This window comes from Lepisma saccharinum, unplaced genomic scaffold, assembly GCF_977018435.1.
Source record: "Lepisma saccharinum unplaced genomic scaffold, izLepSacc3.1 HAP1_SCAFFOLD_238, whole genome shotgun sequence".
In the NCBI taxonomy this organism is placed as follows: domain Eukaryota; kingdom Metazoa; phylum Arthropoda; class Insecta; order Zygentoma; family Lepismatidae; genus Lepisma; species Lepisma saccharinum.
The window spans coordinates 471623-493991 of record NW_028143012.1 but is presented as its reverse complement, the minus strand read 5'-3'; the positions used below and the strand labels follow the sequence as shown (position 1 = coordinate 493991).

The 22369-nt window shown below is 37.5% G+C and overlaps 1 protein-coding gene across 1 annotated transcript in view; it reads right to left on the bottom strand.

Moving 5' to 3' along the window:
• Window positions 1-22369, bottom strand: part of LOC145982544 (uncharacterized) — a 130297-nt gene that overhangs the window by 9314 nt on the left and 98614 nt on the right. Inside the window, exons 5-8 of the mRNA XM_083115999.1 lie at window positions 11177-11248; window positions 8517-8588; window positions 5986-6057; window positions 2012-2083 (exon numbers count right to left, since the gene is read on the bottom strand). Coding sequence (XP_082972125.1) covers window positions 2012-2083; window positions 5986-6057; window positions 8517-8588; window positions 11177-11248 — 288 coding nt within the window. The remainder of the gene's footprint in view (window positions 1-2011; window positions 2084-5985; window positions 6058-8516; window positions 8589-11176; window positions 11249-22369) is intronic.

Here is a 22369-nt window from a genome sequence, read left to right as displayed (position 1 = left end):
ATGGTAATAGTAGAAGTAATACCAACACAATTCTTGGTAGTCTTATATATATGCAAATGAACATAAAGTTAATTAGTTCTGAACGTTATTTTTAATTTGTTAGTCTTGAACCTTTTACTTTTGTATTATTGTATGTTGTTTTCTGCCATTTTTTACTAATTATGACGAAGGGTAGTGTAGCTGACGATTAAACGAAATTGAGAAAGTAACATCAAAACTCCCAGGCCGCGAACTTCAACCCGGGAACTTCTGTGACGAGGTCGGGAGTCGAACCTCAGCCACCGAGTCCGCCACGGGAAAAGGTTTTGCCTATATAAAATAAACAGTCAGGCACACGTATAGTTCAGACTGGCCCTTTTAATGAAGGCTAAAGCCTGACTGTTTATTGTATATAGGCAAAACATTTTCCCGTGGCGCACCAGGGACGAAGAGATAAAGCAAAATGCCATTAGGAGAAGAAATATTATAAACAATTTTTAAGTGCATATTCTATATCTATCTCGAACTCACACTCTCTGTAGTGATTCTATTTTCCATGCTGGAAGATATGAGGTACCGCTGACGTCATTAGTGTTTCAAAGGCAACCGGTCTCCCTTATCGCACAACGCGAGAGCAACCTTGCGTTCTCACGTCACCGCGGAATGCTTTCGTTGTAACGCTAAATGCCTAAGTTGTTAGGTTAGGCTTGTTGGGTTTAGTTCTCTTAGCATAATACATTTTATGTGTGTTTATGCTAAGGAAACCAAACGTAACAGACCTAACCTAACAACGTAAGCATTCCTCGTACGACGTCAGAACACCAAGTTGGTCTAACGCAGTGCAATAAAGGAGACCCAAAGGCAACATACCACTTGGTGGCCATTGGCACATGGCCCATGTGGCCATTTGCACCCTTCAACCTACACGAGGAACACTCCTCTTATCTAAACATGCTTCCTTTGAAGTTCCAAAATTGGTGTAAATAACCCCTTGAGAAAGATTAAAAGTGCAAGGTTGTAGGGGGACCTGCATGGGACATATACATCATATTAAAAGGTAAGGAGACACTGAAAAAATTCCTCAGGGACAATGGAAGACACTTCACTTCTCAAGAAGCTAAGACGTTTGTTAAAACATTATCATCTCCCAACATGAAAACAGTTGGGAAGGTTAAATGTTTGTCTGAGGAAAGTAAAATCAGAACATTCAAGACGAATACTTGTTTTGGCCTTCCCGACAAAATGGCCTCAATAAACAGAAGAAGAAGAGGTGTTACTCAAACTATAATAATAACAGTGACTCTTTTTTATATAAGAACAACGATGTTATTTCTATTTAAGATCTTCATAACAATTAAATTAGGCTATAGTTTTTATAGTACCGTATAAAACGAACCATGTGAAAGAAAACAAATCATATAAGTGAGACAGGAATAAATCTTTTGACATATTTTGATAAAGCTTTCATTCTCATTTCATGACAATTAATTTTATTTTTATATGATAGAAAATGAAGTTAATTTCATGGATATCATTCGGAAATTCTGTACTAATTTCTATAAATAAAATTCGTCTTTACAGTTGATACATTTTTTATTAAAGAGTTAATAAATATATTTAGTGTTGTAAATCGACAGTATACACAGAAAAAGAACTGCTTTCTTTGAATTAACAAAACACGTTTGGTTCTCATTTTAGTAACTAGTATCCTTTACTATTTTTTTTTATTTTGACAATTCTTTGATTGCACCGTCCCAATCTACTAAAGCTGGAGATATGTATGCATACGACTCCACAACATGGATCTGATTTTAAGGTGTGTAGACGGCAACGAAAAATATTGCTAACCTCAATAAATAACCAGGCTCTTCGAAAACAAAATTACTAATAACATAGAACTCAACCTTTATAGTAAGCCACACGGATTATATAACAATATCAAATTAAATATCATGTAATGGATTGAAATCAGAATTAAATTTACTAATGATATATGTTAACTTCTAAATCCTATAGTTATTATATTACTCACAGTTCCTTCAGAGCTGTAAGACGTTCAAACACTTGCGGAGACAGGAACTTGATTTTGTTGTAGCTCAGATTCCTGAAATGAAGAAAAGAGTTAATATCCACTGATAAAACTTATTTCACAACAAACACAAAATATTACGTATTTATAATATTCCTCATTATTCAGGTGACGTATAATTAATTTCACCACTTGGGGACTTTTTAGGAAAATTAATATCAACTGCAAATTTATCTACATTAAATATATAAAATAATATTTTTGTATATTTAAAAAATATATAATTTTATATATTACACTGTACATGATTTATGATCTTTGTAATTTAGTGGCGCAGGAAAGTTGATGATATATATGAACCGGTGAGACCAAGAAGGAAAAGATTCCACTTTTTGAACAATATGGACTGAATACTTTGAATACATATCAGAGCTAAAATAAAGGTTTTAAAAACAAACCACTTATGGAATATTGTTACTATGGTTATGATGAATAAGTTTGTAATTGTAAATTTCTTCATCCGGCTTTTTGTTTTGGTTGCTATGAGTTTTTTTTTTTATTTCCCGAAAGTAAGGTCGAGTGGAATCTTTCCCTTCTTGGTCTCACCGATTCATATACATAAAGGGTGTCTAAAAAATATGGGATTTTAAAAAATCTAACTTGGCAACACTGCGAGGAATGTGGCGCCACGTAACGTACAAAACATGAAGTAGGTGCCATGCCATTCAGTTATCAAGGAGCAGTGGAGCTGCGTATTATAAGAATAACTACAGTGTCAGTGCTGCACGTCGAGAATTTCGGCGACATTATCAACTGCAACGGCATGCACAAGTTCCATGCGCGGATGCAATAGCAAGTTGGGCACGCAAATTCGAGGAAACAGGTTCAACCTTGAAGCGCCTCACAGTGTTCGAACAAAGGAGAACATACAGGCTGTCCGGACTGCCATCGAGAGAAGTCCACAATGCTCTTTTCGACGCCAGGCAGCGTCTCTGCGGCTGCATAGGTCAAGCGTGCATAGAATAATGAAGTGTGACCTAAAGTTCCATCCGTACAAACTTCAGATTGTCCAGAAATTAACACCGAACGAACACGGGCAACGCAAAAATTTTGTACAACATTTTTGGCGAAATTGGACGGTGACGAAGAGTTCATGGACAAGGTGTGGATGTCAGACGAGGCCTATTTTCATCTCAATGGCTTCGATAATAAGCAAAATTTCCGATATTAAGCTCTTGAAAACTCGCGTATACTGAATGATGTCCCGTTACACAGTAACAAAGTGAGTGTATGCTATGCAGTGTCATCGTCTGGCATCATGGGCCCTTATTTTCTTGATGATGGTGATGGTAACCCAGTGACCGTCAATTCCCAACGTTATGCTGATATGGTGAAAAACATTGTTGCTCAGGAACTATATCGATTTACAGACATCCGTGACAATGCCTGGTTTCAGCAAGACGGGGCAACATCACACGCAACTCGCCAATTAATTGCAGCATTAAGACAGTTGTTTTGCCATCGAGCGTTTTCGCGATTTGGTGTCATCCCATGGCCCCCGAGATCCCCAGATCTCACGGACTGTAATTTTTTGTGGGGCTTCCAAAAGAAAAGGTGAATGAACATCGACCGGCAACAATTTCAGAACTGAAGACACGAATCCGTGACAAAATCAACCTCATTCCTGTGGACATGTTACATCGAGCAATGCACGATGTTTCCCAACGACTTCATCAATGTGTACGCACAAACGGAGGCAATCTTCCTGACGTCATATTCAAAACATGAAGGCCATCTTGTGAATGAATAACATGTTTGCCATTAATTTCATACTCTGTATTATTCATCTCCATGAATACACTTGCTTCGAAGTTCATCTTCTTTTATTTTCCTTTTCAAAATGTCCCATATTTTTCAGACACCTTTACATATAGTTACAAAGGAGAGGCGTAAGGTCGAGATTGGAGGTAGGACCCCACACTTTCACGATATCGGCCATTTTGTGGAGGCCATGTGATAAGCCCCACGTTAGAGACTGGGTGAACCCTATAGCCACTCCTTACAGGGATATTGCTAGATCTAAAATTACGACCCACCCTTGGAATCGAATCTTGGTATTTCATAGGCAGAAATTCATTAGCCAGGATTCGAACACGGGACCACTGGCATCGTTACACGCTGTGCTAACCACAACACTACGGAGGTCGAGAGACTAGACCGCCACGGCTCTACGTACATGCAGGGATCCTGATTTTGAATCCCGGCCAGGGCATGGGTGTTCTTTGTGAGTGTCCTTTCATCACATCATCACTCATCCTCATCGTCACAATTTGCCAAAAGTGACAGAAAAGCGACGTTAAAAAGCCTAATTCAATCAATGAAAAACACATAATTATACGCACACGATATATATATATATATATATATATATATATATATATATATATATATATATATATATATATATATATATATATATATATATATATATATATATATATATATATATATATATATATATATATATACAGGGTGGCTCAAAAAGCCACTTAACACCCTCGGTACAAGGCCACTGCTGCGCGCAACATGGAAATGGTGATGACCAATCGTTATCAGGCCAAGGAGGAACCACATTGACGCTTGCCGCACGGTCGGCGGCCATCTTGATGTCCGCCATCTTGAATTCAACTTCAGAATTTTAAATGGGAAGGGGGTGATATGATATATCAAATCAGGCTAGAATTTCACGAGAAATGCAATGGTGAAGGTTTTTCGACGTATATTTAACCAGTAAAAGTTATGACTGAATTCTTGTACCAATTTGCTCCTTTTCGAGGTGTTAGAAAAATGCCTTAAAATTTGTTTAGCGCATCGGTAATGCATCGAGATCAAAGTGATGTCTAGGGATAGAAGTTCGCATGCCATTGCACATGATTTTAATCGAATACATCTACGAAGAGCTGCGCATTATGAATGGTTGTCGCGAACAATTTACAGTGTGACGCTTCTATTGAATTAAAAGTCCTTCACAGTGAGAAGGCTAATGTTTATGTTCATAAGGAAGTTCATAAACAGAATATTCGATGCTTTTTATCTGATAACCCATTTTTGACAGATCAAAGCTGAATGGTTAGTGCTGGTAAGTTAATGGTGTGGCGTGCTGTGTGGGACACGATTGGTTAGTCAATTTTTCATCAACGGAACCTTAAATGCTTAGGGCTACTTGGATTTGTTAAATAAACAGGTTCTTTCAGCCTTGCTTATGGAAGAAGGTACTTTATACAGAGTTTTTTCAATAAGGAGGAACACCAGAATACTATGGGAACGTTGTGAAGCAGTTTCTGTCCAAAGTTAGTTATCACATGACAAGGGTCACATATTCTGTTTATGAACTTCCTTATGAACATAAACATTAGCCTTGTCACTGTGAAGGACTTTTAATTCAATAGAAGCGTCACACTGTAAATTGTTCGCGACAACCATTCATAATGCGCAACTCTTCGTGGGTGTATCAGATTAAAATCATGTGCAATGGCATGCGAACTTCTCTCCCTAGACATCACTTTGATCTCGATGCATTACCGATGCACTAAACAAATCTTAAGGTATTTTTCTAACACCTCAAAAAGGAGCATATTTGTACAAGAATTCAGTCATAACGTTTTACTGGTTAAAGATACGTCAAAGAAACCTTCACCATTGCATTTCTCGTGAAATTCTAGCCCATTTTGATATGTCGCACGACCGCCTTCCCATTTAAAATTCTGAAGTTGAATTCAAGATGGCGGACATCAAGATGGCCGCCGATCGTGCGGCAAGCGTCAATGTGGTTCAACCTTGGCCTGATAACGATTGGTCATCACCATTTCCATGTTGCGCGCAGCAGTGGCCTTGTACCGGGGGTGTTAAGTGACTTTTTGAGCCACCCTGTAGTATATACATTAAGGTGGAATTACAACTCTCTTTCTAATACTTACAAGTCTTCCAGTTGAGTGTTGTTGCTGAAGACCCTGGAGCTGAGAGACTGGAAGTGGTTGTTTGTGACGTGCCTGCAAATATATACATAGTGAGGATCAAAGAAACATTCTCGTACATTACTCACAATTACTCATTTCTTATATTTCGTGACAACTCGAGTACTTGGATCAAAGTAAATGCAAAAAGGCTCTTGTAAGAAAGTGGTAATAGAAATTTGACGAAATAAGTGTTAATTCGCAAGCAACGAAAAACGGAAAGCTGTCGATAAGACAATTTGTGACAAAGATCACAGAGACAGATAGAAAAATGAAAAGAAAGAAAGTTCTATTTTATTCATTGGATAAAGAGAGAATAGATTCAACGATCAAAGTTAAATGGTATTACGCAAAGGAAAGAGTAAGAAAATATTTAAAAGAAAAGAGATGCATTAAGGAAAAGGCTTGAGAAAAGAAGAATAAAAGTATAGAGAGGCAATTATGGTAGACAATTTCTCACCCACATGTCAAAGGCTAGTTTTATTTACATAAAGATGACCTGCAAACCGGCACCGTTGGAAATATTTAAAATTGAAATAACAAAAACGGTTGTTTTATAAATTGAGTGCATAACACGTACTCTACAAAAATGGTTACTAAATTTATAAAACGTTTAGTTTGGACAAACAGTTTAGGGAAGAAGTTACGTTAACAACAACGCATTTAAACAATGCATGTTTACTTGTATTCATTGACCATGCACGTGATCGTAACACTGAAATATCATTTCACGAGAATAACAATCATCGAACGGTGCATACTTTTGAAACGTTAGTTACTGCGGTTGAAATTACAAGATCAGTGAAAGAAAAACTGGATTCACTTTTATCTTTTCGAGCATACAAGTGTACAGATTCAAATCACAGTAGTTTCCTCGGAGTGACCTCTACGCCGATAATAAAATAAAAAATAATTTTAAAAAACAAACAAAAAAAACCCAGACTTTTTGTTTCTCCAGGAGTTCGGAACCCCTTCCTAGAGGGACTAGTGAACGCAGGGTGTTTCTCGGTATGGTCTGGAATTGTAAAGGTAGATATTACGTAACTGATTTCTTGAGGGAGAAGGTTGCACAACAAAATACTTCATAATTACAATTTTTTAACCTTCATTTTAAGTTATCCAAACACAAAAATAGTAATTCTAAAGGAAGTTACCATTTTGTCTATTCCCGAGTTCTTTACTACTTTCAGTTGGAAGTTTTGATTTTCTCAAAATTTCTGAGGGGTCTGTAGCCCCATCAGCTCTCCCCTGCCTACGCAAATGCTCAGAGACAAACAAATGGATGCCAGAGATTCTTTATCCTCCCCACCACAGGCCAGACTCTAGTATCTCTGGCAACAAAATACTGATCATACCACAGGTAAGTGATAATACTATTCCACATAAATATTTCCACTTTTTGAAATATAATGTGCATCTTATTATGCACATTTTCCGAAAGAGTACACTCCAATTCTTCACACAATATTTGAGAATTAGAAGATTTTACGTATTTTATTAAAGCAAGTTTCAGGAATTCAAAATGAAAATGGTATGCTTCAATATCAAACCTACCATAAACAACAATGAGATATAATACAATTAACCTAAAAATATTACAACTGCAGTACACTTACAGCTAATAATAATAAATAATAAATGTTATTTCCGTTGACCCATATCCATAAGTATGGAAAACGTCACACAATACACGATTACAATGCTATATTTGTAGAAAGAAAAATACAATATAGGAATGCAATACTTAAAATGCGTTAAGTTTGATTACTTCTGTGTCTGTTGAGTACTTTTATATTGTTTTTTCAATACAGGATTAAAATGTAAATTTGTTAAAAAAAACATTACAAAATTAAATATAAAAATACAATAATATAATAACCCAGTCTACCAATTAAATTCATTATGGTTATGTAGTACTGTTTCATTGCTTTAAGTCTCATGTGTTTACCAGTCATTTGGTTGATGTGTGTGGTATATTATTTAAGCCAAAAACATATTTTATATGCTCAGCAGGAAAATAGTGTTTGTATGGAATTGTTAAAACAAACGTTGGAAATCCCACAATTTATATTATAATAGAAGAACAACTTTTCATATTATTTCATAATTATTAACGTTTATTGAGTTGTCTGCAGTAAAGACTATACATTTTACTTATTTTCTATTAATTCTAAATTTTCCTTTTCTGTACAAATTTACTCAATATATATCGCGATAATTTCTGCTGTCGAACAGTTTCGAATGCTTTTGTACTCGTTAAGGGTAAGTGGGAACGTTAATACATGTTGTAATTTGACATATTAAAAATGACTGCAGGCAACGAAGTCTAGCAGAAAAATTGGGAGCTGAACAATCACTCTTCAAACATTCGTACTCACTCAATTTTATTTGCAAACGTTTTATGTAGACGTTCTTGCGCTTTACTGTAGCAACGAGGAGTGTTTATTGAGAAGTTCCAAAAAAGCCATTGAAGTCGTTAAACAAAATCTACTTACAGCGATTTCAATGCCCAGAATCCAGAAAATGCCGCCTCATCAATCTCCTTAATATCGACGTGCTTCAACACCCTGTAAAGAAAAACAAACTCACTGTAAATGTGTTAATTCATGTTAAAATATAATCAACATAAAAGTTTCTAAAGTACAGGACGTTTTGAATTGCAGTATTAGGACATGTTCAGAAAGGCAAAATAATGATACAACATGTCAAGGGTAGTAAATTTTGAAATATTTTTACAAGTTACTTAAGGTGAGAGGAACGTTTCCTGAGCCAATTTCTCAGTACCAGGACAACTAAAGTAATGTAGAAGCTGACGTCAGACGAAAATTAACATTCGGAAACTGGCTCTTGGACTTCAAGCAAAGATGACTGTTTCCATAAACAATTAATATAATGAGGCTTTTGGGGTCCTGGTATCTTGGGGCGAAAGGAAAAAATTTGAACAGGAGGGCGATAACAACTTTTATTGTAAGCTAAAGCTCTGCGGATACTAACTCACTGCTAAACGACAGATGGAAACATCGGATTGGGTTCCAAATGGGGAGAAACGTTGGTCACCTAGGAAACTTGATTTACAACCTCGTTTGTAGGAATGCTCGAGCCGTGGAAGTTGGCAATAAATCTTAACTTCCGCTGGAAGTAGGTTGGACGCTTCACTGTATGGTGTTTCAGCTCACTCCATGCTATATCTAAACTTCGCATGCGATGATTTTGTTGTATGATTCAGTACGTGGACATGTGTGTCGTCAGAGAAGCAAGTCATAGTTGAATTTCTGTGTCAGCTATTTACTCTATCAGAAAGTGACAAATCTATACTCCATTGCTCTCATATTCGTTGGCTGATTTAGCGGGATTTAGCCTTTGGAAACACCAAACCTTTCTGAAAGTAATGATATCGTTATATTCCATCGAGAAAAAATGTTCAAATAAATTGTGATAGATTCCTTCAACATCCACCTTCGGTTATATCCTTTCCCAGAGAACCAAAGAATGAAACGAAGTGTAGCACAAATAAACTAATCGTAACTAGATTTATTGGACACTGGAATATGCTCCACAGGAAACAGATGGGCCTCCCCGATGGCGCAGTGGTAGCGTCATTGCCTTGTAATCAAGGGGTCCCGGGTTCGATACCCGGTGGAGGCACAAGTGGTTCGGATCCCACTTTAAACTGTAGGTCCAGTCCCGATTAGCCTTACTGTGCATAAAGTGGACTTAAAACACCAACTCAAACCAAACAGGAAAACGAATCTACCACGTCTTGATTTTCAAAAAATATCACGTTAATACTGCACTATTTCTGGGGCCCTCAAATAATAAAGTATGATTAGAGGTAATGCATAAATTGACAGAAATGAATATAAAGCAGAAGTACATCTCTTTCTCATACACACAAATCATTCCGATGTTTGTGACACTTTTGCCGTAATAAATGATTTCTCAACTTCATTCTTGATCTTTCGAATCACTGTTAAAACAAGTAGTGCAGGATAACTTCACAAGAAGTGCTAACGCTGTCGCCTTGTAATCAAAAGGTCCCAGGTTCGATTTCCAGTGAAAGTAAATGACATAGTGGATTGGATCCCACTTTAAACTGTAGGCTCCGTTTGGATTAGTTTACCTGGACTCAAAGTTGGCTTAAAACAAATTTTGCAAAGTTTTTTTCACAAAAAGCTCGCGATATAACATAGTATGGCTGCATGAAAAATGTAGAAAATGCTACTATATCAAACGATATGCTTCTCTGAGCTTATGCATATTCTGAGCCCCTCCCCAATTCTGGATCCGTCTATGTGCTATTATCGAATGAACAGTCCAATCAGCTTAATATATTTAATAGGAACACAGGAGCGCCAGGCGTCCCGGAATTAACGGGGCAGTTCCTTACTAAAGTAATATGCACCGCGTTCCGTTACAATCTTTCCCGGGACGTAAATTGTCCCGTATTTGAAGAACTGCAACTTTTCCCGGGTGTATGCATGTTTATGAACGCGTAGATAAGTAGTTCCCAACTTTCGTGAGACTTTGACCCGCTAAATTCTTCTTTTTAAGTCGATGCACCGATCCCAACAATTTCACTCTTTTAAACCTTTCGATTTAAAGAGAATATATGCATTAATTGATATGTACCCTTGAAATTAAACTATAATAAATAAATTGTGGCATGATCATAAAGAGTAACAGTTCGATTATGTTTAAACTTGATGATAAATATAAAATTAGCTTTGATGAGTTGTCAACCACTGACTTGAACCTCTCTCTGCCCAGTATACATAGGGACAATTGGGGAGCTACTTGAAAAGAAGAAGTAAGCGGGCTCCAGGCTCGAAAGCCAGGAAACAGCTGCGATGGGACTCGCGATACGCCACTTAGCAGGCCCTGGCCCTCAGAGGGCTGTAGGACCGTGGACCTTTTGTAATTTGATCATATTTCCAAACACCCTAAAATGTGTGAGTCCATAGTTACGTGAACTTTGTACTTCCACAGATATTTATGATTTTCGCAAGAAGAAAATACATTCATATTTTATTTTCCGTTCTGACTAGTCAAACTGTTTGTTATATGTGCAAATATTTATAGTTGCGCCTATGTGAAGTTTGAATTATAGTAAGATTAATAACAAATTGATATTCTGACAAAAAAATGTTGTACTCACAGCGTTTCCAACCTTGGTAAGTAAATATCCGATGGGACAGAGAACACAGGGAAGAAGTTGCCACTGAGATCTCTGAAAAGAATGAAAAAATAATTGTCTCATATAATTTTCTAATAATCTGACAGGCTCACTAAACAATTATAATGCAGATTTCAAACAAATTACACATTTGTTAGAAGTGTAAAATTATAATACATACAATTGTGTAAATCAAACAAAGTTACAAGATCACATCACTGTATATTACTTCAAATGATCCATTCTACACTTTTTTTAATAACCATCAGTCAGCTCTCAATAAAATGAAATCCACCGCTGTGGGAATAGACGAAATATCTGATTCAATGATTAAAAAAAATATTCCGTACGTTCTCGTTCCTATAACAGGCATTTTTAACTTCTCCCTGTCCTTCGGCATATTCCCATCCATTTGGAAACTGGCTGAGGTTCGCCCTCTGCCGAAATCAAACAAAGTTCTCAGCCTCGGCGACCACCGGCCGATAAGTATTCTTCCGGCTCTCTCCAAAGCTCTAGAACACGTTGTCAGTAACCAAACGCGTATTTTTTTTATCTAATGAATAGAGACCGGATGTTAGGCAAAATGTCTATTCTTTCCTGTTAGAGATAAGATGAAAACGAATCTTGCGATGGCCAGGGGGGAGGGATTAGCTTCATTTAAAGGCAATTTAATTTTGCCTATTTCATACGATATTGCCTATATTATTTCATAAATGCCAGATATTGCCTATTTTAGGCATTTTCTTTAAAATTGGGACATGACTGAACTCGGTGCATACAATTTCCTGTTCCCAGGATTAGTTTCCGATGATTCCAAGAAATTTAAAAATAACAGTTAGCAAGTTATTGCAGCTAATAAGGACTTGGACAAATTAAGGGCAATTCAACAAGTTCTGAAAGGTGAAAATATACAAACTGAGTTAGATCCACATGTTCTCGCGTGCTTTAAGCATGCTCCGGTAACATCTGTGGAGGTTGAAAGATCATTTTTAATTCTAAAATATGTGTTGTCCGATCGCAGACATAACTTGTCGGTTGATCACGTGAAGAAATACCTTGTTGTGATGTGCAACCACAATTAGTGCTTCTTATTCAGAGACTGCCAAATCGTACAGTATAAACTTGAAATTCATTTAAACAGTTTCTTAGTTCAAACTGCTGTGTGGAATATATAGTGTAAATTTTTTAACTGAAATAACCCTGTGTGCAGTGATAAAGTGTATATTTAAATAATTTGCGTACCTACTGGTTGGAAGTAGCCAACAATTTCTTTTGTCAGACTATTGTGTGTAGCCATTATACAATGAAAAATTTTGGACTGAAGTGACTCCTGTTTGCAGTGATTTATTAAGTACAATATTGGACTGCTGTCTCTAATGATGAGTTCCTGGATTATTTTAAGCAACTATAAAGAATGTACAGGTATGTTTCTATATAATTTAAACACCTATTTCTTTTTGTACGTCTATCTTCATTATTTTGAGTTAAATTTCATTGCCTATTTTGAAAATTATAAGTGCTTATTTGCCTGCCTATTTTATATGTTTTTAGTGCCTAAACATCCGGTCTCTACTAATGAATCTTCTCCAATCGGGATTCCGGCGCAACCATAGCACCTGCACAGCTCTCATCAACGTGACGGAGGACAAAAGACACGCTATGGACATTAAAAAGGTAACTATTCTTATACTTCTCGACTTTAGTAAATCTTTTCAGACTATCGACCACGACATCCTACTTTCGAAGCTATCCTTCTCGAACAACTTCTGTGACCCAACCGTAGCTTGGTTCCGTTCGTAACGCCAACAATGCGTCTTCAACTCGGGTGAGAAATCGTCGTGGCGGTTAATCAGTTCTCGGTCCACTCCTCTTCTCTCTGTACATAACGATATTCCTGACGCACTCGAACATTGTAAATATCACATCTAAGCAGATGATGTTCAGCTGTCCGTTCCTCCAAAGAATATTGAAAATTCAATTCGCGATATAAATTATGATCTAAACCAAATCAGTACTTGGGCTACTAATTAATCCTTCGAAAATCAAAACTATTATTATAGGTTCACAAAAAATGCTTTCCACGTTTGAAATGTTGAAAAGCTATTAACTTGAGTAAAACAGCCAAACATCTGGGCGTAATATTTAGTCAGCATCTATCATGGTCAGATCATAAAAATTTATTTATTTTTTATTTATTTTACCTAAAGTTTCAGATACAGTACTGAATGAGCCTTCGCTGCATTACACGCTCTTGTTCGGCTTAAACATTTTCTATCCGTTAGCATTAAAATCAAACTGGTGCAAGCACTTGTTTCTCTACACTTCGATTATTGCGATTCTGTCTATTCCGACCTTACAGATGATCTCGCTCAACGTCTTCAACGAGTACAAAACACCTGCGTCCGCTTTATTTTCGATCTGAAATATAGGGACCATTTATCCGTTTTCTTTACAAAGCTAAATTGGCTCAAATTAATTGATCGGCGAAAGGTACACAACCTCACCCTTCTCTATAGGGCAATCAGTTCAAAGGAACCGGCTTATCTCTCGAGCAGATTCTCAATGCTCTCTGAATCACATAGCGAGGGAGAACTCAACTACACATTCCCCTTCATAACTCAAATTTTTATTCAAAATCTTCACCGTTTCCAATTCTCGTCTTTGAAACTCACTGCCCCTCGAAATCCGAAACTCATCTTCAGCATGTCTTTAAGACACAATTAAAACATTTTCATTGGGCACAAATAGTTAGCACATTAGTGCAAGCTTATACGTTGGTGACAAATTTAATGCAGTTAAGTGCAGAAAAACACTGAAAAACCCTTATTCACGTTAATATTTCTAATCCCTGACTAATGTCATGATTATGTGAGTGTGTGTGTGTGCGTGTATTTTGCTGTATGCTCCTGAGTATTAGGTTACACTTTTATTCCCGTATGTATTTTTTTCTTATCCTTATTTTGTAATTTTTTCTTTGTAATTTTTTTTTCTTTCTTTATTGTCAACATTTACCTTTCTATGTAATGGTTTAAATGTTGTTTTCTAATTTTCATATGACCAAATTTCGATGTAAACATGGTTAAGTGGTAGAAGGGCAACAGAGCCTTAACTTCGCCATGATAAACAAGACGTAATAAATAATTAGTAACCAATGATCATAAACAGAAAATATTTTTTGTCATTTTATTTATTCAAAAGTTGCAAGAAAAGAGATTCAAGAAGTGCTAGAAACAATACATATTTTAAAGATTTTTTTTTAGATTTCGTTAAAACCAATCATATTAGCGATAAACTAAGCAGAATCTTTTTTCTTAGTCCATCTAATGAGGATCAAGAATAAAAAGAACATTTTCTGTTTACGACCATTGGTTACTGAGATACTGTCATTATCTGAAAAGTCCGCCATATTGGACGCCATCTTGAATTACTCAAATTACTCAAGGTTGACAGAGTGGCATCAATCGGATCTGAAATGTACATAACGTAAGCTTTCAAAAACAGTGAAAACACTTTATTCATACCTTAAATCAAGGTTATGCCACTTTTAGGCATTTGGCACCCGGACTATTACAGTCTAGTAAAGTTATGGTTTCATTTCTGTTGCAATTATGTCCCCCGATGAAATTGTTTTTACTACTAGAACTTGATTTGGTTCGGTTCATTTTACTTTGCTTTTCTGCCACTTTTGGCTAATCGCGATTACTATTAGATCTGAATGTTACGTGGTCTCCAAATACATTTCATGTGAAAGAGAACTCGGATTCTACAACCATGTGATTGAGAAATTGCATAAAAGATGTACACTGAGTTGAATCAAATTTTAAATACGTACAAAAAGCCGTTCCCACTTGCAAACTTTAATATTAAAGTATTTTACTAAGTAGACTGTACCTCGTGCTTAGAGTTTCTCATTCTGAGATAATGCAATAATAATGCAATAATGCTACTATAAAAATTGTAATGAAAAGAAACATTTCCTCAGATATTTGTTTGACTCAATTGCATGAAATTATAAAATACACAATTTCAATTTGCCTTATTGGCAGATTGACTGGGAGATGATGGCAATGTTTTACCCCATGTTTTAAACTTTTTCAGAAACTTAAGATTTTACGCTGTATCTGAGGGAGTTTTTGTTTAGTGCCTTACCGTTTTAATGTGTTTTGTATGTCTTGTGTAGGTCACTTTACCTTGCACTTGTAACCGTTACACCCCTTTATTACTCTAAGGTTAGGATTTTAGATTAGGTAATCCCCTTGTATATTATGAAGAATGCAAAATGGCCAAGTGTGCCGACTTACCCAAAAATTTTAATTAATGAATGAATTTAACGCAACTGGATCTATAGTTTAAAGTGGGACCTAACTACAATCACCACCGGGGATCCAACATGGAACCCATTGATTACAAGTCTACAGCATGTGTTTTGTTTTCACTTTCGATAATAACATTATTGCGTAGGTTTGTCCTTCTTCATGTGTGATATTTTTACAAAATCTTTGATTATCATCAAACTGCTCATTCATTTGATTTTTGTTATTTAGGATTTTCTAGTACTTTTGTCTAATCGCGACGATGAGAATGCGTGATAATATGATGAAATTGATGAAGGGACACTCACAAAGAGCACCCATGCCCAGGCCTGGATTCGAACCCACGCTGTGTTAACCACTCCTCCACGAAGGTCGGCAGGATGTGTCAGAAGTCCAGCACCATGGGTCAAATGGTAAAATTGACTCTGTTTTGTTCTCTTGTTGGATGGCTGCATACAAAGTCGCAGAAAAAATGGATTTGTTGCAGAAGAGCCTTGATTGGGCCCCGTACCTCATGCTCACTCTCTCCTTCTCTGTACTATACTTCTTTTACACATTTTTCTCTTCTTCATTCTCTATCGTTTCTTTCAAGTCTTATTTCCTCTCTTCCTTAATATTTTCCTTTCTTCTTATCATTAGAAAGTCAACAAATCGAACTTTTCGATCTTTGCCCTCTTTAGAAAATTCTATGCTGGGTTCTCCTTTACCACGGACCCTGTTAAATATATTTTGTTGTTTCGGACCCCACAACTTAATATTTGAAGTCATAAATAACATTAAATATTTAATTAGAGTTTCTCGTCCAGTGCCTATTACTGTACATTACAGAATAAAATCTATTGCAATATTTACAGAAATATGGTAAATCTACCACTGCTCATTGCTACATGCCGTGAAGGCAAATGGGGGGAAGTAGGGTCTTACACATTCGCAATTTCGGCTATTTTTGGAAGTGACATGATCAGCACTATCCTCCAGTCACCTCTAACCCTCAGGGTTGTCCCCAAGTACCCATTCTTTAGAAGCTGCGTGACCAGCAGAGTCACTCCTTACAAGGCCATTGCTGGAAGAAGTTCCACTTTAAATCACCTGTTATGACTAGACCTCTGATTTTAGATTTTTAACCTATTTTTTCCTTTGAAGGTAAATACGAAATAACAAGTTATGTCGGCGTTTCATTAAAAAACGCAACAACTAACGAAGTTTTATAGTGCCTAAAATAACCTATTTTAGGTTCATGTGCCTAAATTAAACCTTTTTTAGGTTTTTATATTTTTTTGGTTTAGGGTTTACAACATTTCTATATCTCACAGAGGTATTTACTAGGTTTGGTGATGAAATAATTCCATGACTGGCGTGTTTCAAACAAGTTTTCTGTCTATTTCCTTCCCTCCAAGTACATGATGTTTAACAAACTCTAAAGAAAACAAAATGTCTGACGCCACTCTTGGCTGCACACAGTGGCGGCGATTAAATGGGGCAGTTCCCCCTACTTTTTACCCCTGCACTATAGACTCTTAATGCTAAGCCTTGACTACTCCCCCCCCCCCCAAGTTTTGGCACCCAATCGTCTTTACTGCCTACACAGTCCAAAGTGCAAATTTCTGATCTGCGTGGCTTTGCTCAGTTTTGCGTCAGTTTGGTCCTTTTTGGCATTTACGCCTTGCGAAGTAACGTTTCAGCATTCAAATTTGCACCACTGACTATGTTTCTGTTGAGAGATATTTTTCAGCACCTGAATGATTTATTTATTTATTTATTTATTTCGTCTTCTTTTACATGGCGAAGTTAAGGCTGTGTAGCCTTTTCTTCCACTTGACCATGTTTACAAAAAAATTGAATATGAAATAATTAAAATATTGAAAAAAAAGGAAGAAAAAAAATATATAAAAATTACAGAGAAATAAAAAATACAAAGAAAAATTACATATAAGAAAGGTAATGTAACCTATAGATACGGACACACACACTCACTCACACATACATATTTTTGCCCTTACACACGTACAAGCAAATACATAACACAACACTTACTTAAGCACAGTCCAATATTACACATACTTAAAACCCAGTACAAAACGGTATACTTTGACGATAATTCATCTTAACTATTACTCTAATTCATTTTAGTGCCTTACGTCCTTCTATCATTCTCTGCACCCGCCATATTAATAGGGAAATCAAACATTTAATTTTCATTGTATAATATGTGTATAACAATTTTTTGAACGTCACGATTGAGGAAGAGACATAAATTTCAGGTGGCTACTTGTTCCAAAGGCCTGCTGAGTTAACAGTAAAAGGATTTGCATAAAAGTTGGATTTGTGGAGTGGAATGGAGAGCAGAGACCTTTCGCGCGATCTGGTGTTGCGGCTGTGAAAGTCGGAAAGATGTTGAAATCGGTTATAGAGATATTGCGGGTCTTTTATTTGGAGGATTTTGTACAGTAAAATTAACTTATGGAAATTACGTTTATCGCTTAATTTAAGACACTCGACCTTCGCAAAGTACGATGTCAAATGGTCTGAATATTTTAGATCGAAAACGAAACGAATGCAGGCATTTTGAATTCGCTGCAGTCGTTTAGCTTGCTCGTGATTGACATCCAAGAAAGCAATGTCGCAATAGTCAACAATGGGAAATACAAGAGACTGGACCAGTTTAATTTTTATGCGTTCAGGGAGGAAGTTTTTGAGCCGATAGAGTGAATGCAATGCACCGAAAGCTCTTCTCTTCTTGCTCTGCCCAGGTGAGATGTTGGTTGAGTATCACACCCAGATTCTTAACAGTAGTGGAGAAGGGCAGATGAATATCATTTACGTTGAGTCTAGGGAGGCTAGATTTATCTATTTTGCTCAAAATTCTAGGGGAACCTACAAGAATACACTGGGTTTTAGTCGGGTTTAGATGTAAGCCATGGTGTGCAGACCAAGTACTTATTTGTTTAAGGTCATTGTTCACAATTTCTATTGCATGCAGTATTTCTTGGAGGGGGGGGGGGAGAAATATAACTGAAAATCGTCGGCATAGATATGGTATTTACAGCCGTTAAGCACCGTCGGGAGGTCGTTTATATACAGAGCAAATAAGAGGGGGCCGAGTACGGTGCCTTGAGGGACACCACATGGAATGTTTTTCCACGACGATTTTCCATATAGGTCAACGACACATTGTCGACGTTCTTGTAGATAGGAGCAGAACCAATTTACCGCGGAGTCGGAAAAATTGAAAATCGATGATAATATAGCGAGTAGAATTTCATGATCAATTGTCTGAAAAGCTTTTGTTAAGTCTAGAAGTACCAGAATCGTAAGTTGTTTATTGTCCATGGCTAGCCTCATGTCATCGGTTACATTGACAAGAGCCGTGCAAGTGCTGTGGTTACTTCGAAAGGCAGACTGAAGAGGATCTATTAAATTATTTCGCGTTAGAAAGTCCCGGGTTTGATCGCTAACGAGATGCTCTAGGGCTTTAGACAAGGCTGGGAGGATACTGATTGGTCGGTAATCGATGACGTTTATTATGTTGTTTGTTTTAGGTATAGGGCGTACCAGGGCGAGTTTCCAAGACGAGGGAAATGCGCCGGTAATTAAAGAAAAATTAAAAATATGAGTGATAGGAGCAAGTACGTGGTAGAGAATTTTTTTAATCATGAGGATAGAAATTTCATCTACTCCTACGGCCGATGACTTTATCTTCTGTAACGATTTTCTGACCTGTTCCGGCGAAAAATAAGAAAAACAAAATTTTGGAGCAGTTGTGGAGCGTGTTTCAATGTTACGAATCGTTTCGTGTTTCACATTATCATCGACGATCGGAAGATCACAAAAGTGATCGTTCAATACTTCCGGTGGAAATTTATTCACGGATTCGTGGTTTCTCTGTTTCCCAACTCCCAGTATTTTCAATTTTTTCCAGAGGACGTCAGGTTTGCTTTCGTATGTTAGTAGTTCAGACGCGAATCGACGCTTTGATTTTCGTACTTCCTGGGTGCAACGGTTCCTCAGAATTCTGTAATTTTCAAAGATGGATGTGTTATAATCACCGACCTTGATCGCCTTCCTATATTTGGTGTACGCTTTGTCACGCATCGCCATAAGCCGGTGCAACTCGTCCGTCAGCCAGGGAGCAGGGGGACGCGAAACACTCTTCTTCCTGACTGGAGCATGTTTATTGTACAATTGGAGGATAAAGGTATTTAACAATAAGACTTGCTCATCCACTGTAGGTAACGTACTGATTAAATGCCATGGTACAAGGGCAGCGTCTTCATTTAGGCGGACTTCGTTAATGTTTTTGAAGTCTCTATATGAAACTTGTTTTGCTCTGTATTTAGGAACGCGAAGATAATAGGACACGTAAATTAAATCGTGGTAGGAAATTCCAGGCACTGGTATTTGGCCATGGCGCGTTACACGATTTTCGTCAGAAACCAAGATGACGTCAAGCCACGAGTCGGAAGTGGCCGTGTGGTGGGTTGGATTTAAATGGCATATGGAAAGATTTAAAGCAGAGAACGTATCACGGAATTTTATAACCTTTTCTTTTTTGCTACATAGGTCGGTATTCATATCTCCTAGAACGATCGTGTGTGAATATTTTGGTAGAAAGTTTGCAACGTCGTTCTCGAAGTTATCAAGGCGAGTGCAAGGTGGACGATAGACTACCGCCAGGAGGAGTTTTTGTTGACAGATACTGATTTCGAGGATTATATATTCCGATGAACCGTCATAGGCATCGGGCGACTTCGAGAGAATTTTGGCAGGGACGTCCTCGCGCAAATAAATTGCCACTCCCCCTCCCCTCTTTCCGATTCTGTCTTTCCTAAATAAACGAAATCCCGGAAGATGCACCAGATCGTCCGAAAGACTCTCCTTCAACCATATTTCCGAGACCAGTAAGGCATGCACGTCTTTGTTTATTTGAATTATATTTTCTACTTCTAGGAAATGAGCGAGAATACCTTGCGCGTTGATATGAATTGCGTTAAAGCTGCCGGGTGTAAGATTCAGATGAGGCCCAGAATATGGATAAACAGTTTCCGTTTGTAGCGCTGCAGTTGAGTAGGAAAGGCCATTGTTGCTGTTTGTTGGAGAGGTACAAATGTTGCAAAGTTGGTTGAAAAAGTTTGACGTCGGCGTTGCCGGATTTACAGTACACAAATCGTCTCTATCAGCCATAATATTGCTTACGGTTTTTAGAAGTGCTGACAAATGGATGGAAAGCACTCATTTTAAACGAGATTACATATATAATTAGTTTAAAAAAGATTTGACTTACCATAAAAGTAGCGTTGATGAAAGGAAGGTGCAGTGAACACAGAAATAACACACTTCCATTAGATTTAAATTTAAAGACACTCAAATGGACGGAACGTATGCACAAGGAAGAAAAATTGATACGCAAAGAAAAAATAGTTTCACGCGCTTGTACATAATAAAAACACATAACACACAACACACACACAATTGCATTATTTAAACATACACTCATGAATCCTTATTGCAAATTTACTTTTCATCCCGCATTTATTTCATGTTGTCAAGTGCCGCTAGTGTTGTGACGGATACTTTTCGGCCAGTCGGTAAGAGGATGATAATTCTTCCATCTTGGGTCCACACGTTCCGTTGGCCGTGGAGGTCTTTTGCCCTCCGCAACACATCTTGTCGCACGGACGTCAGGGATTCGGTAATGAGCAGCTTCGTCCCTTTCAGAGATTTCTTCCGCCTCCAAACTTCGTCCCTGGTGCGGTAGCTGGTCAGACGAAAGATGATGGGCCTCCTTCCTTCACGGACGGCATCGGCGGCGGTTCTTCTTTGGGGGCCAAGGCGGTGAGATCTTTCGATGTGCTCCAGAGTGATGTGTTGTAAGTTTAGATTCTTGTGGAGAACGTCAAGTACCAGGGAGTCTGTATTTTCGTTTGATCTTTCAGGAATTCCATGCAGGAGGAGGCAGTTTCTCCGAGAGTACATTTCAAGGTCGTCGATTCTGATGGCATTTTCTGCCGTTTCCTTCCTTAAAATCTGCAGATCGGACTTCACAACTTTGAATGTGTCTTCAACCTCCTCCTTGAATTTCTTGAAGGAAGCGCAGAGATCTTGCAACGGTGTAACGACGCTGCTGTCCACGCTGTTAGGGGCTGGCTGCTGCTCGACGATCTCTTGCAGGCGGCTCTCGAAGTCCCGTAGCCTCGACTCCACACCGTCTACCCGAGTTGAAACTGTATTGATAGATGGCTTCGACATTGTAATCTTTGATTATTCAATTCCTGGTATCACAACACTTCACGACGCTTATGCAAATAGTTGCAAGTTGCCGGCGGGTGGAATATATAAAGTTCTAGATATAAATATCTCAATGAGCCAGGCTAAATTCGGGAGAAATTGCGCGTAGAAACTACGGTCCGCCATCACAGACAAAATGCAGAGTTTGAGTGTGGATACATGCAAAAAGATTGATGGTGGTTACTAGGAGCATGATAAAATTCAAGAATAATTCCTGGTTTTCAAGGCGAACTTTCCAAAAATTCAAGGATGCAAGCAGATGTTTCTCTTTTCCAACCTATCGTATTACCGACGCTCACCCCCCCCCCCATACACACACAAGAAAATAAAGGATTGAGAATTTTTTATATTTCCCATGTAGCTTTCTTTTTCTTCCTAAAAAATAGAAATAAAACTAAACTAAAAGAAACTTGCCTCAGGACATTTATAAACATGTATAAATTTAATGGGATTTGGATTAATAAAAGTTGCAATTTTTCACGTTTACCGAGGGAAAAAATGGGAATAGAGAAAACATCCACTTGTACCTTCTCTCACGTTTTGCCAAAGTTCATGAGTAATTTTCAGAGGAAATAAT